General features: G+C 29.6%; 1 protein-coding gene across 5 annotated transcripts in view; it reads right to left on the bottom strand.

Moving 5' to 3' along the window:
• osa (trithorax group protein osa) overlaps nt 1-14504 on the bottom strand; it is a 532978-nt gene that overhangs the window by 7938 nt on the left and 510536 nt on the right. For 4 of the 5 annotated variants that reach the window (XM_075370470.1, XM_075370468.1, XM_075370467.1 and 1 more), the window contains 6 exons: nt 10948-11095; nt 9595-9805; nt 8317-8488; nt 6094-6290; nt 5794-5925; nt 4512-4855 (listed from right to left, as the gene is read on the bottom strand). In XM_075370470.1, coding sequence (XP_075226585.1) covers nt 4512-4855; nt 5794-5925; nt 6094-6290; nt 8317-8488; nt 9595-9805; nt 10948-11095 — 1204 coding nt within the window. The remainder of the gene's footprint in view (nt 1-4511; nt 4856-5793; nt 5926-6093; nt 6291-8316; nt 8489-9594; nt 9806-10947; nt 11096-14504) is intronic. The other variant, XM_075370466.1, reaches the window with a different exon arrangement.

Genomic DNA, 14504 nt, shown 5'->3' on the forward strand with positions numbered 1-14504 from the left:
ACAAAAGAGATTTCCACCAATTCTTAACACAGCCTGGTTTCAACAAGACAAAGCAATGTCACATACTGTACGAATATCGATGACAGCTGTACACCGATTGTTTGGACAACGTGTCATTTCACGAAATGGTGACATTAGATGGCCTCCCACATCGCCTGATCTCTCAGCTTGCGATTACTTTTTGTGAGGTCACCTTAAAAGCAAGTGTTCCACAGTAGACCTGCTACAACGGAAGAACTGAAGGCAAAGATCCGAGAAGCAATTGCGTAAATTCCAGTTGAGATGTTACGTCAAACCATGAACAATTTAACGAAGACTTCGTGAGTGTTTACGTAGAAGAGGAAATCACCTGGAAGATGTCATCTTTAAAAAATAAACTAAAATGTATGTATCCTAAAATGGCAACATTGTACAATTACATGAAATAAAATTCATTTTCTAAAAAAATTTTCATTGTTATTTAATTTCTAAAATTTCCCGTTTCTTTGAATCACCTGTATATCAAAATGTGGCGAGTCCAATATGAGTATTTTTTTTGAAAATTTAATAATGAGCTATATCAAAATGTGGCGAGTCCAATATGAGTATTTTTTTTGAAAATTTAATAATGAGCTATATTTAATTAAATTCAATGGTCAATTATACACTATAATCCATTCAAGCATGACCTAACATAATTTTTAAATTAAAATTTTTTTGTTAAAAAAACTTGTTTTTCATGATATTCTTCCTAAATTCAACTTAACAGAATATTTATATTGAAATTCTATGAGAAGTATACAACAAAAATTGCTAACACAGCATGTAATGGATACTTGCTGCTACACTTGGAAAAAGATGTACTTATTTAGAAGGTTGCTACAATAGTAAAAACATCCATTTTTAATGTAAGCTATTTTAACAATTACTATAATTTATCTTTTAATGTTCTTAGGTACTAACATACTGAATACCATTGTCATAAGTTACTAAACGCCAACAGAATACTGAACTGTATAACCACCCATAAAAAAAAATACTAAACTTGGTGATCTATAAGAACCGGTATGTATACTAAACATTAATCTCAACAACTGAAATGATGACTTCTCATTCATTTTATAATAATGCAACTCCCTTAAAAATTTCAGATGCTGTGGAAGCAATTGGTTGTAACAGGTGCAAATTATAATCTTTCCAGGATCCAAAAAATGAGCTAATAATTTAATTCAAGAATTTGTTAAATGTTACAACAACCGAACTGAATTCCTGATGGCAATGATTAGTAGTCTGTAAAAATGATTAACACAATTAAGTTGCTGTACATATATTCTAATTCAGTTGTTATAGAAAATATATTCATTTTAATATATATATATATATATATATATATATATATATATATATATATATATATATATATATATATATATGAATGCGAATATATTATATAATATATTTATAATGAATATATAAATTCAATGTCGTAACATGAATATTTACAATTAAAAGAAAATCAAAGGGCAAATAGAACAGTTAAAAAATACATGGGAGAAACTGAGGGAAAACAAAATGAAGGAAACCATTTCTTTTTTAAGGGGCACAGATAAAAATGTGAAAAGTGAACAAAATGGATAAAAGTTATCTGAAAATTACAACACATATTAACTCTACCAGGTGTGCAAATATGAAACTGGAATTTGCCATAGATAGCCCTAGCTCTCAATGCAGTTACCATCAAACCGCAGCATTGGCTTCATTATCTTTCTTTGACAACTGACAAAGATTTTCAATTCACAACAATACAGGTTTCATACAACAGCATAGTTTTAATTAGCATTGAACATGTAGAGTTTTGTACCTACAAACTACAATTTGCGGACAGCATTAATTTTCTGTTACTGTTTAAAGAAAACTGCGATTGCTTGTTGAAGCTTATGGTGAGCATGCTCTTGGTAAATCACAATGCTTTGTGTGGTTAAAAAAAAATTCAAAAGTGGTGATTTTCATGTAAGAAACGAAGAACGTGGAAGACCAGCGAAAAAGTTTGAAAATAGCGAATTCCAAGCACTGCTGGATGAGGATGATGCTCTAATGCAACAACTTGCGGATCAATTAAATGTAACATGGAAGCATCTCCATACGTTTGAAAGCCATAGGAAAGATTCAGAAAATGGGTTCCAAATGAACTAAATGAAACAGCCATAAAACTGAAAAACCACTTTCGAAATGCTGTTTATCAGGTACAAAAAAAAGTCTTTTCTCCATCGAATTGTGACAGGTGATGAAGAGTGGATATACTTCGAAAATCCTAAGCGTAAAAGATCATGGTTAACTCCAGGCAAACCATTGACATCAATTTCAAGGCCAAATCGCTACAGAAAGAAGACAATGCTCTGTGTTTGCTGGGAGTAGAAGGGTGTGATCAATTATGAGCTGCTAAAACCTGGCAAAACCGTTAATACTGAACGCTACTGACAATAAATGATTGATCTGAATCAAGCATTGCATGAAATATGACCAGAACATAAAAAAAGGCAACACAAAGTGATTTTGCTTCATGATAATGTACCATCACACACAACAAAACCGGTCAAGGAAATGATTGCAGCATTCACTAGGGAAATACTTTTGCAGGCGGCTTACTCAACAGACTTGGCTCCATCTGAAAATTATTTATTTGCATCGATAGAACACGTACTTGCTGAGCAGCGCTTCACTTCTTATAAAAATGTACGAAAATGGCTTGAAGACGGGTTTGCCTCAAAAGAACAACAGTTTTTTTGGCGTGGCATTTATAAATTGTTAGAGAGATGAAAAAAATGTAAGGCTGGTGATGGACAATATTTCAAATAAAATATTTTTTATCATTTCATACAATAAATGTGTATTTTCTACACAAAAATTCCGGTTTCATATTTACATGCCTGGAATGTAGTCTTGACAGACAACTTATCTATTCTTTTAGTTTTACTGGTCTCACAATTAATTTTTTTACTTTATTTGATGCTATGATTTAATTTATGTTACTTTTATACACAATTCAACACTATTTTATTTATAATGCATCATTCAAATTTACTGTCAGGGTCGTAAATTTTACCTCTTAGAATCTAAAATTGGCAATCAACATTAAAAAGTAATACATTTTCTCAATCACTATTTTCAGTTCATCATACCTTCATAGATGTTTAACTTGCACTGTTTACTCAATGTCATTATCTACTAATACCAGCACCAAAGTCTCACTGAGTCAAGTGGTCACTGAAAGTTACTGCAAATGTTTAACAAAAATGACACATGAGGAATCATATCAGAAAGGTACTTTATTCAATTTAATTTTTATTTAGTTTTTCAATTTCTTAACCAAAGAGAATCTAGTATGAATAAAATGATTCTGTTACTATGAACTGTGTAAGCAAATGGTAGCTTATACAGTAAGTATTGTATTAAAATGAACAACATGTGATAATTTTGTACTTAGCTTTTGGTAGTAAAATGTCTGATACAATGGGAAGTAAAGATATAACATATGAATACCATGTCTTATACCTTGCTCTATTCTCTTTCTCAGAGCAAGACTGGACTTCTCCTACTTAAACAATGCTTGAGTGAGTAGAATGCTCACAGTTTTATGCAGTTATGAAATTTTTCAAATTGACATAGCTTATATCGGTTACAACTGTATTACCCTTTTCTTTTTCCTGTTTAGCCTCTGGTAACTACCGTTTAGATAATTCTTCAGAGGATGAATGAGGATGATATGTATGAGTGTAAATGAAGTGTAGTCTTGTACAATCTCAGTTCGACCATTCCTGAGATGTGTGGTTAATTGAAACCCAACCACCAAAGAACACCGGTATCCACGATCTAGTATTCAAATCCGTGTAAAAATAACTGGCTTTACTAGGAATTGAACACTGTAACTCTGGACTTCCAAATCAGCTGATTTGGGAAGACGCGTTAACCACTAGACCAACCCGGTGGGTTACAACTGTATTACCCATACAAGTTATAACAACACATACCACCTGTTGGTAGGAACTTGTAATACTTTATGTTCAGTCACGGTACACATTATTTATTTTTTACCAGGTTTTCCACTATATTAGCATACACAAAAGAAAATAGCTAGGGATATTTTATTTAGCTGATGGTATGATATAAGAATTTAAATTTTACCTTTTTTCATATGGTGATAGAAAATTACTAACTGAAGCATACAGCTAAGAAAATTATTCACTTTAAACAACAGCAAGAATTGACAAGAACTATGTAAGAAACATGAGAAGAAAATTCATCAATTTTAATTAAATCAGAACTAACTATTTTAATCAAAATTAAATAAAAGCTTTAAAAAAAATAACAGAGTGTACTTCTGACAAATCACTTAATTTAACTAAAAAAAAACCATACACGTCCTGACATACAAACTCTTACACAGGAGAAGTATGATTCTCAATGGCGATTAACCCAAACATGCAATTATTTCCTTACATCCAATAATAAATTTTTAATTATTCTAATCTTACCATTGCCGTGCAACAGTTTCTTCTGGTGGCTCCAGCATGTCATTAAGGGCACGACGGAAATGCTCAAGCAAGGTATCTAGCAACCCAGGCAGATGTATCAGACCAAAATAAGTAATAGCATTATCATCGAATAAAAGAATGTTTAAAACATCTAATGCCCAGCACGTCTCGGCTATTAATCCTGAACGGAGAGCCATCATTACACGCCATGCATCGACCGGTGCTACATCCTGTTTCGTCAGACGACGTCTTTTATACAATACTGGTGTTACAGCCTCTACACTTTCTACTGGGAACACCATTTCTCGTTTTACTCCAGTCTGTACAGCTACACCCTGGCCCTGCTAAATTTAACAAAACAAAAATAAGATTTTTAATATCTTACGCATAACAATGTAATGAAAATGAGTAATACATTATTATCAAATAAAAGAATGTTAAAAACATCAATGCCCAGCACATCTCGGCTAGTAATCCTGAACAGAGAGCCACCATACTCTTTAGTTAGGTTCTATTAATTGACCTATACATGACGTGTTTAGAATTGATCTCCATATTTTATCACTTTCTATGAAAATAAAATAAAAATACATAAGAAAAGATTGTCATAAACACTTGTGAAGTACCACCAAAGTAAGTTTAATTACAGATTTTATGTTTTTAATTTCACTGATATTACTTCAGTTAAAAAAAATTATTTTAAAAAATTACAAAAGAAATCTATAATTTTGTTTTTAATATATTTTTTCCTGATAAAGTATTGTATTTTACATCATGTGATCAGACTTGCTTGTCAAGTTTTATTTGTATGTTAACTTCAGTTGGTAATTTTAATGTATGCTATAATTGAAATATTCTTATTAATTAAATGCTAGTTTTTTTTTTTTAAATATATATTTCAAATGGTCTTTTGACAGTTTCTAACATCAATAACTTCTTATTGTACAAGCTGTACGCCATAAATTATATAATAATTATATAATGCATTTATATAATGCAGAACGGTGAAATATGATTTTCTTTATTACTCCACAATGAACATTAAAATAAATGTTCATACAATAATCTCCCAAATATTTACATATTTTCAATCCTGATACACTAGTCATAAATACTAATGAATATTTGATTAAATATTTGTGAAAAATTTGACTTGCAGTCAACCCAGAACTGTAGTTTGAGTACAGAAATAAAATTTCCCATACTTAACATACAACTCATAATGTCCTACAAATAGAGGATTTTACTTATTTTCTAATTTTCTGAACACTTCTGTGCTTACCTTCATACTAGCAACATTTGAACCCATTTGATTGAACTGTTTGTTTTCTGGTCTGAAATTTGGTCTTGGCCCCATAGGAGCCCGTAAAGTTGACTGCGGCCCAACAGAGTTGCTCATATTAGTCATGCCCCACTGAAAATAAAGAATAAAAAACAATTAAGACTTCACAATGACACTAAAAGTTTTCATTACTTTAAACAGATAGAATGAATGAGTATAAGCCTACTTCTCTTAAAACATTTATACAAAAAAAAATTTAAAGAATCAATATGTAAAAATCAAATTAAGTAAAATAATTACCTGTTGTGGAGTCTGGAATGGAGGCTGTGCACTGGGAGGGTAACGATGCTGGTCCCACTGAGGAGTGCCAGGGGGTTGTTGACTGGTAGGAGGTCCACCAGGTCTTGGTGGACCCCCACTCCACTGTGCTCCGCTAGCTCCTTGGGCAGCAAATGGAGTTGGTCCTCTGTACTGGTTATTGTTCGTACTTGACCAGCCTTGAAAAAAAAAGATCGACATGATAGATCTAATGGAAAATTCACACAAAAATTACACAACTGTTGAACAATGGTAAAAAAGAGATGGATTAAAGATAAGTAAATTGATGATTAAATTAAAGGATTATTTAAATACAGATATGCAATTCATAAAATACTGATTAAGGAAGAAGACTATTGTGATTCTTTCACTGATCTTGAGTGAAATTTTAAAAAATCTGTACACTGTTACTAAGTGAATATACCTGGAATTAATATTTTTTTTAAATTTATAAAAAAGCCTAGTTTTTAACAGCTTAGATATTTCTCAAAAGCACGTGCTCCCCAAACATTCAGAAAAAACCTGTGTTGACTTCCTGTTTGAAATAGTACTTGAGGGTTTTCCTCACACCAAACATTTCGATTGTGGAAGTTGTTTATACAATTCTTAGTGAAATACAAGACTTTTTTCTTGTCAGTAAAAAGAAAGTTAGCTATCTACTCTGGGTTACGGGCACAGTTGCTAATTAACCACCAATTGAATATGATCTTTGATAGGTTATCTCCTGGTAGAAGAACTTGTACCCGTTGCAGATGATACGGGTACAATAATTGCGAATGTAAAAAAATTCCATACTGTATAACAAGATATATTTTCTTGGATAGCAACTCTTCTGCACAATAATTCTCGATCCTGTGCAAACTTGTTCAAAACCCTTTCTTCTACCTGTGGTGCTGAAACTGTTTTAGGCTTCTATTACTGTTTTACTGTCTACTATTACAAACTAAGATGGCTTTAAAGCTCCCAGTTTTACTTAAACATGCATGAAGACGTGAAAATAATTTTCTATCTGGCTGACGGTGGTTTGGATACTTTTCTTGGTAAAGGTATTTTGCCTCCCTTGCATTGCACTTGGCAAGATTATATATAAAATGCATATTCATATTCAGCAAGTTCATTATTTATATAATTTTGATTCAATTTAAATGAAAATTAACATGATTAATAACAATTTTAAATAAAAAAACAAGTAAAAAAAAAAAAAAAAAAAAAAAACAATGTTAAGTAAAATAACCAGCTGTTTCAGTTGCAATTATCATACAGTACTTATTTATAGCCTTTTTTATTAGTAAAATTTGTTTCAATTTATATTTTACATATGTTTTTTATTTCATTTTCAAAATTTATTTGTATAACCTACGTATTTGATTTTCACATTCTTTTATTACTGAGAATTAATTGTTTGTATGCTAGTTCTTACAATAATTACTATTAAATATTGTTTCTATGCTAGCTCTTACAATAATTAATATTAAATATCCATAATGATGAATTTTTAATCAGAAAATTTGATTTAGATATCACATGAGTCACGATAATAAAAAAACAAGATGGTCGCCATATCAGTTGAGGCCAACTTTTTGCAATAACTGTGTTGTCATCGAATTTTTATGATTAAGGTGTCATTTTGTTCACAAAAAACGGTTTCATAATTTTTGTAATAAAGTTTGATAAATCTGAGAACTTCTAAGACATTTAAAACTGGAAAATTGAAATGACTGCCATTTTGAAATTTGTCAACGAAGAATATCTTTATTTTTTTCCTATTAAAAAATGTTAGTTTAAAATAAAGTACAAAATTATATAGTGTTATCTCTCCCACTGTTCTTGAAAAAAAATTTTTTTTCTTAAAAAGAAAAACACAAAATGGCGGACAGACAAAAAAATATGCATTTCGATCCTACATTCAAAGGACATTTTTTCTTCAGTATGTTAAGTAGAATCACTTCCTAGAGTTTGGCCTCACCTTTTGAGGGCATCTGGTATAAATAATGAATCCATAGCTTGATATCAAAATAATATCTGGATCACAAAGGCAAAATGTAAGAACAAAATGATCACCAGAAGGCAGTATTATCAAGGAGGCTTTAAATATAAATGATTTGACTAGATTTTAAGTTCACTAATTTAAATAATATTAATATTAAATATATCACTTATATCATTATTATAAAGGAAAAAATGAAACCAAATTTAAAAACTTACCAGTATACATAGTTGGTCTTTGCTGATTATAAGGATATGGGCCAGGTTGCTGATCCTTGGCAAAGTCGGGATGTCGTCTTGGTTGATTTGTAGGAGGTGGCATAGCTTTACTTGGTGGTGTCCCTGGATATCCTGATCCAGGGCCTGGACCACCTGTCTGACCCTGATAAACCTGTAATAATAATAATAATAATATTAAGGAAAACACATTATTCTACGCTCAGTGTGTAAGAAACCATGTTTCATTAGTAACTACAAACCTTAAAGAGCATAAGATTATTTTAGTTCAATGTTATTGTTACATTCCATTCTTCAAGTAGAAATTTAATTATGTAAGTTCAATAAATTGTTAAATTCAGTTGGTGGGAATACAGTAGTACAGAGGCAAAATAGTATCCCTAGGTTGATTTTCATCGGTCCTGTGTTTGAGTTCATTAATTTCCAATATAAGTAATTGGTAATATAAGCTGATTAATACATATTTTGTGAACATATAAGTACTGACAGATAATGAAGGATCACTTTTAAAACTACTTCCTCATTGATGATGAGTGTGTATATTATTAGAGAGATTAAAAGAATAAGTCGACTTACGATGCTAAGCATACGGGAAGGCTGTCAGTTCTTATTGAATAAACCAGCTGTTTAGCCTCCGGAACCACCATAAGATATTACTTAAGAGGATGATATGTATGAATGTAAATGAAGTGCAGTCTTGTACAGTATCAGGTCTGGATATATCTAATTAAAACTTAATGTTGTCAAGTCAGAAAGTTTATTAATTTCTTTTCCTAACTATTCCACTTGGAACTTCTGCTACTTCTTTGATACTGAAGTTGTTTTTTTTGGTTATTAATACACCAATTTCATTGCAAACTAACAGATATTATAAATAATACAATAAAAAACTAAATTAAGTTATAATTTCTAAAAAAGTTACGTTAAATCTTACTTTTAAGTAAGATTAAACTTACTTTCTTAAGAAATAAATTGAATTTCTTAAAACTACTTAGCAGCAAGTAGATCCCTCATTTGGTACCCGAATACACAACCGATTGATTATTCATATGTTATTAAGTCAAGTGAGCTACTAGCAAGAAATATGACAGTTTATGTTCGGTAGAAGACTATTCTACCAGTCAAATTATTTGCAAAGATCTATAATAAATTTTTAAAAGCAAGTACAAAAAAAACTAAATAAAATAGATTTTTTTAAGAAACAGTAGAAGGTATAAAATAGATAAAATGTGTGTTTATTCTAAAACAATGTCAACTCACCTGATCAGGTCTATAATAATCTTGCTGCTGAGCAGGAGGTGTACCCTGAGCTGGTGCTGCACCTGCGGGTACAGATGGAGGTTGAGGTGGGTATGCAGCACGAGGTGGATAACCAGGAGGTTGTCCGGGGCCTATATAGCCCCTATATGGATCTTGGCCCCCAGGTTGAGCTGCTGTTCCTTGACTCGAACTGCTTCCTTGACTATAACCCCTGATTACAAATATAAATCTCTTAGTAAGAACTATTTTTTGTGAACTTAAGAATATAAATTTAAAACATTTTTTTTACTTATAGTTAATGGGAAATACTAATCCTGGTAACTTTCATAAATAACAGATTTCCTACTGCTCGTTCTAAACTTATTTATTGATCATTAAATAACTTAAATTGTATTATTTTCTCTACTTCAAAACAGGTTATCATTTTGTCAATCATATTTTTTGGCTGTTGAACAAAAGGCACTGGTTTATTTCCAAGCAACATCTGATTTTAATAGATACTTATGTATTGTACGATAAATATCTAATAAATTTTCCTTAAAAAAATTACCAAAAGAAAGAAAGAACTTTACATGGATACCTTTCAAGTTAGAATAAATGTTTCATAGAGCTGCTTCTTTATGTCGAACAGGAAACCATCTGACAAGTTGAAAAAGAAATTAAATGATAATTCTGAATTAATATTATTGAATCATTTCCTACAAAATGGTAATAAATGAATATTTTGCTTTATTGCAAAGCTAAAAATGAACATAAAACTCTTATAATGAAAAAAATTAACTTAACAGTTCACTATACATTTTCTAAATATTTTTTTACTTAGGTTAACAGATTGATAGTTGATAATCTATAATCTAAAAACTTACGCAATCAAGCTATGGCGTGATAACATAGAGGCTATACATAAGTAAATTAACATATACTAAAATAATTAAGAAATAATAAATGTAAAATAGTTTTTAAAATTGTTTTTTCAACTTAAAATCACCAGTACATATAAAATTAGAACACTCACCAATTAAACTTTGTAACAGTATTAAAATTAAACTAATTTCATAAAATATTTCACTGTATTCTAAATATCAAATGTAGTTTTCAAATTAGTAACAAATTTTTTTTTACTATTAATGGAAAATTTAAGTAAAATTTTATTAAAATTCTTAAAATACAGATTTAAAATCAAAATACATGTAATCAAAATAAGTTACAAGTTAGATATTTAACAGATTAAAAAAAAAAAACAATTTGATAAAACCATTATATCTTAACAGTATCATTATTGGCTCACTAGCAAAAAAATCATGTTACAAATACACTGCAATATGGCAAAATTTGTAGAAACATTTATCTTACCTTTCAGCATCAGGCCCATAAGGTGTGGGTGGGTACATTGGCCTATTTGGTGGATAATTCCCACCAGGCGCTGGTGCAGGATACTGCTGGTTATACTGATCAGGATACTGTGAGTACCCACCTTGATTTTGGTAGCCACCTTGCATACCTATCACATAAAAAAAATAAAATAAATAAATGTATATGCATTAAGAGCTTTAAAAGCAAATTAAAAGAACATTTCGACTTTGTTAATAAAATATAGTAAAAACATGAAACAAACTCAATTATGTAATTACTAAACAAAAATTACAAACCAACAATCCACAAATAATACATCAAATAATTAAAAAAAAAATATAAAAAAAAATCACACCAAAGTATATGTGTAACAGACAACAAACAAATACATATAAATAAAATAAATATGTATATATAAAAATAATATTTTGACATGAGGAAAATTCATTATAAAAGAAACTATTTATTTAAATTTTTTTATTAATATTCTTCTTAAAAAAATAATGTACAGCTGAAAAAATGGTAGAGATAAAAATGGATAAAAGATTTATAAGAATAAATATTATACAATATAATTTATGAATAAAACATAAAGAGAAACAGCAAGCTGTTAACCAGCAATTATTACACTGACAGTTAGTAATATTTCTATAGTACACAGCAACATACTGATAACTAACACCTTATTTAATTGTAATTAACTATTTTCTGTCTTTTTTGCATAACTTAAATCATAGATTAAAAACATAAAGATGTGGAAGAAGTAACTTCAGTAATGAAATTCATTTACTAAATATGTCAATGTTAGATATTGTCAAAGGACAACATTTATTCCTTGATATTTTTCCCTCAATTGACATAATCAGCATAATGCTTTTACTCTCATCCCGCTATAATTTTGTAGCACTCGCATACAACTTATAAAATTATTATCACACATAAAATCTCAGTTTAAAAAACTGTTTCAAAATCTGAAAACATTATTTAAACAGATTACTCTTAATGATCAATCACTCAAATAAATTTCTATACTATAACTACATAAACATTTTAAAGAAGTTTTTTTTATAATTTCTAAAATTATATTTAACAGCACCAAATTTCTCTTACTACACAGACCATTACAGTTTTTTTCTTTTTTTTAGATTTAGCATGTTTGCCTTTAAAGTAACAAATATCTTTCAAAAGCTTATTGAATACTGAATATATATTTTCATTTATTTTTTTAAAAAAGTGGTTCTGTAAAATGTATTATGGTGCTATTTTTATATTTATCGATACACAGCTGTTAGTATGTTTTTCTTCAAAATTTCTATGTAATTGTTGCAAAATACTACTACATCAAAATTTGATTGCTATACTATCTGGCAGAGAAAGAAGGTTGATTTCATGTTTTAAAGAGCTCAGATTTGGATCCAGATAACTTTTATTGCTCCTATTAAAATATAAACATAAGAAAGTAGAGAGGGTACCCTTATAATTGTTTTTATAAATTAACAGAAAAAGTTGTAATGGTACTGATTTATGTATGGTAGCTTATTTCAAGAATCTGACAAACTGACTTTACTTCAACATTCTAACATCACATTGTAAAAACCTAGTCACACACATTTTTCTCCTTTCTGGCTTTCTAATTATTATTGTGTTTCCATAAAGCTCTACAACAATATATAACTAAGAAAATATTTTTAATAAGTTCTTTACTAGTTTTACCACTGAAATTAATGAAGCATACTTTATTACTGAACAAATACTATACTCTTACTGAATAAATATATCATCAGCAAACATTAACGTATTTGTTATTTTCACTTAATGCTCTGACACCAAATTATTAACTCGCAAAAACAAAAAAAGGTCACTATTTAAAAAGCTTTCTGAATGATTTTATGATTTTACTACAGCTACTTTTTTCCATTGCGACATTTCATTAACCAGAATTAGTAAATGCTATATTAATCTGTAGTATAAACCTAGAAATTATAAACTTTTCAATAACTACCAGCCTACTAGTAACTCTACATGCTTTTAATTCTACCATCCACAGTTAAAAGTTATTTCTTAAAATCATGTATTAACTGAATCAAAAACAAGACAGATAACACATTAAAAGCTGATAAGAAGGGAATTTAAGTTTAAAGCTAAAGCAGTTGTATGTGGCCGATAGCCCTTAATAACTGATAGAACATTATGTAAAAAAAAATATTTAAAAAATTCATGAATAAAAAATAAAACAAAGGGATATGAAAGTTCTTGAAAAGGGAAAGAATTACAAAAACGTTTTATAAGAGACTTTAAGTATTAGATGTTCAAAGAATCAATTGTAAACATAGCATAAATATAAACTAACAAACACCTTTCTTTGTAACACTTTACATTATATTTAAACCTTAAAATGCGCTATCAAGGAGGAAGAATTTTTCAATTTTTACAGCGCTAATAATATGAGTTCACCAGAAAGATACATTGTTGAAACATGGTTTTAAATTAAGACAACTATGTAAAATAAAAGTATTTCAGAATCATGTATACACCAGTTTTATAATATGTGTCAAATTTTTAGTCACTCTTCATATCAACAATGGAGTTCATGCATGCCATGAAATTCCTTCCTAAATTCATGGTTTAAGGCCAACTTTACCCTTTGAGAGACTTTAATAAACCTTAATTTTAAATATTGCCGTTGAATATAATCAGATACAGATATACTGGCCAATGAATGGAACCTCTGTTACAAACAGTTGCTTTAAGAAAAATAACCCCTAAGGATCCATCATTTCTTCAAGTACAAGAATAGTATTATTTTTTTTTGAAACCACCTTGCTTGAGGAAAATGACTACCGTGTTCATGAATTTTTTTCTATGTTTTTTTTATTCAATCACTATTAATAATATTGATATTCAGTATTAATAATTTCATTTATTCACAAATTAATTCAGATGAAAATCTTTATCATTGGCGAGTGAGTGCAAAATCTTCATCATGATGTTTATGATAATACAAATTTTATAATAAAAATTCTCAAGCAAAGATTACATGATTTGTACATCAGTTTTACCTTGAAAATAAAATCTAAAAAAGAAAAAAAACAGTTTTTATTTTTTGTTTGTTTCTAATTTAGCTGCAAAAACCCTCATACAATTTTTCTATAAATATTTAGTCATAATCATCATCATTTCAACACAGGTTAAGTCAGTGACCTGTTCCAGCTTCTTTCCAGCGTTTTCTAAGGTCTTCCTCTATTGCATCTATCGATAGGTGCATAAAAAAAGGCTGGTTTTTTTGTCATGCATTATTTGCTTCAGAAACTGCTCCCACTTACTTCTACAATGGGGAGTTTCATTGTTAACACTATAAATCCCCAAATCCCGACAAATGTCCTCATTCTATCTAACCATGTTACATCCCTCAAACTCCTCAAAAAAGACATTTTCACAGCCTGTATCCTACTTATATCGTTACTTTTAGAGACCCATACCTCACTGCCATACAGAAATGTTTGAACTACCATGAACTTATACAGTTTTAACTGGCTTTGGACACATCCTATTTGTGA

The sequence above is a fragment of the Lycorma delicatula genome, chromosome 7, assembly GCF_047948215.1.
Source record: "Lycorma delicatula isolate Av1 chromosome 7, ASM4794821v1, whole genome shotgun sequence".
NCBI classification, from domain to species: Eukaryota; Metazoa; Arthropoda; class Insecta; order Hemiptera; family Fulgoridae; genus Lycorma; species Lycorma delicatula.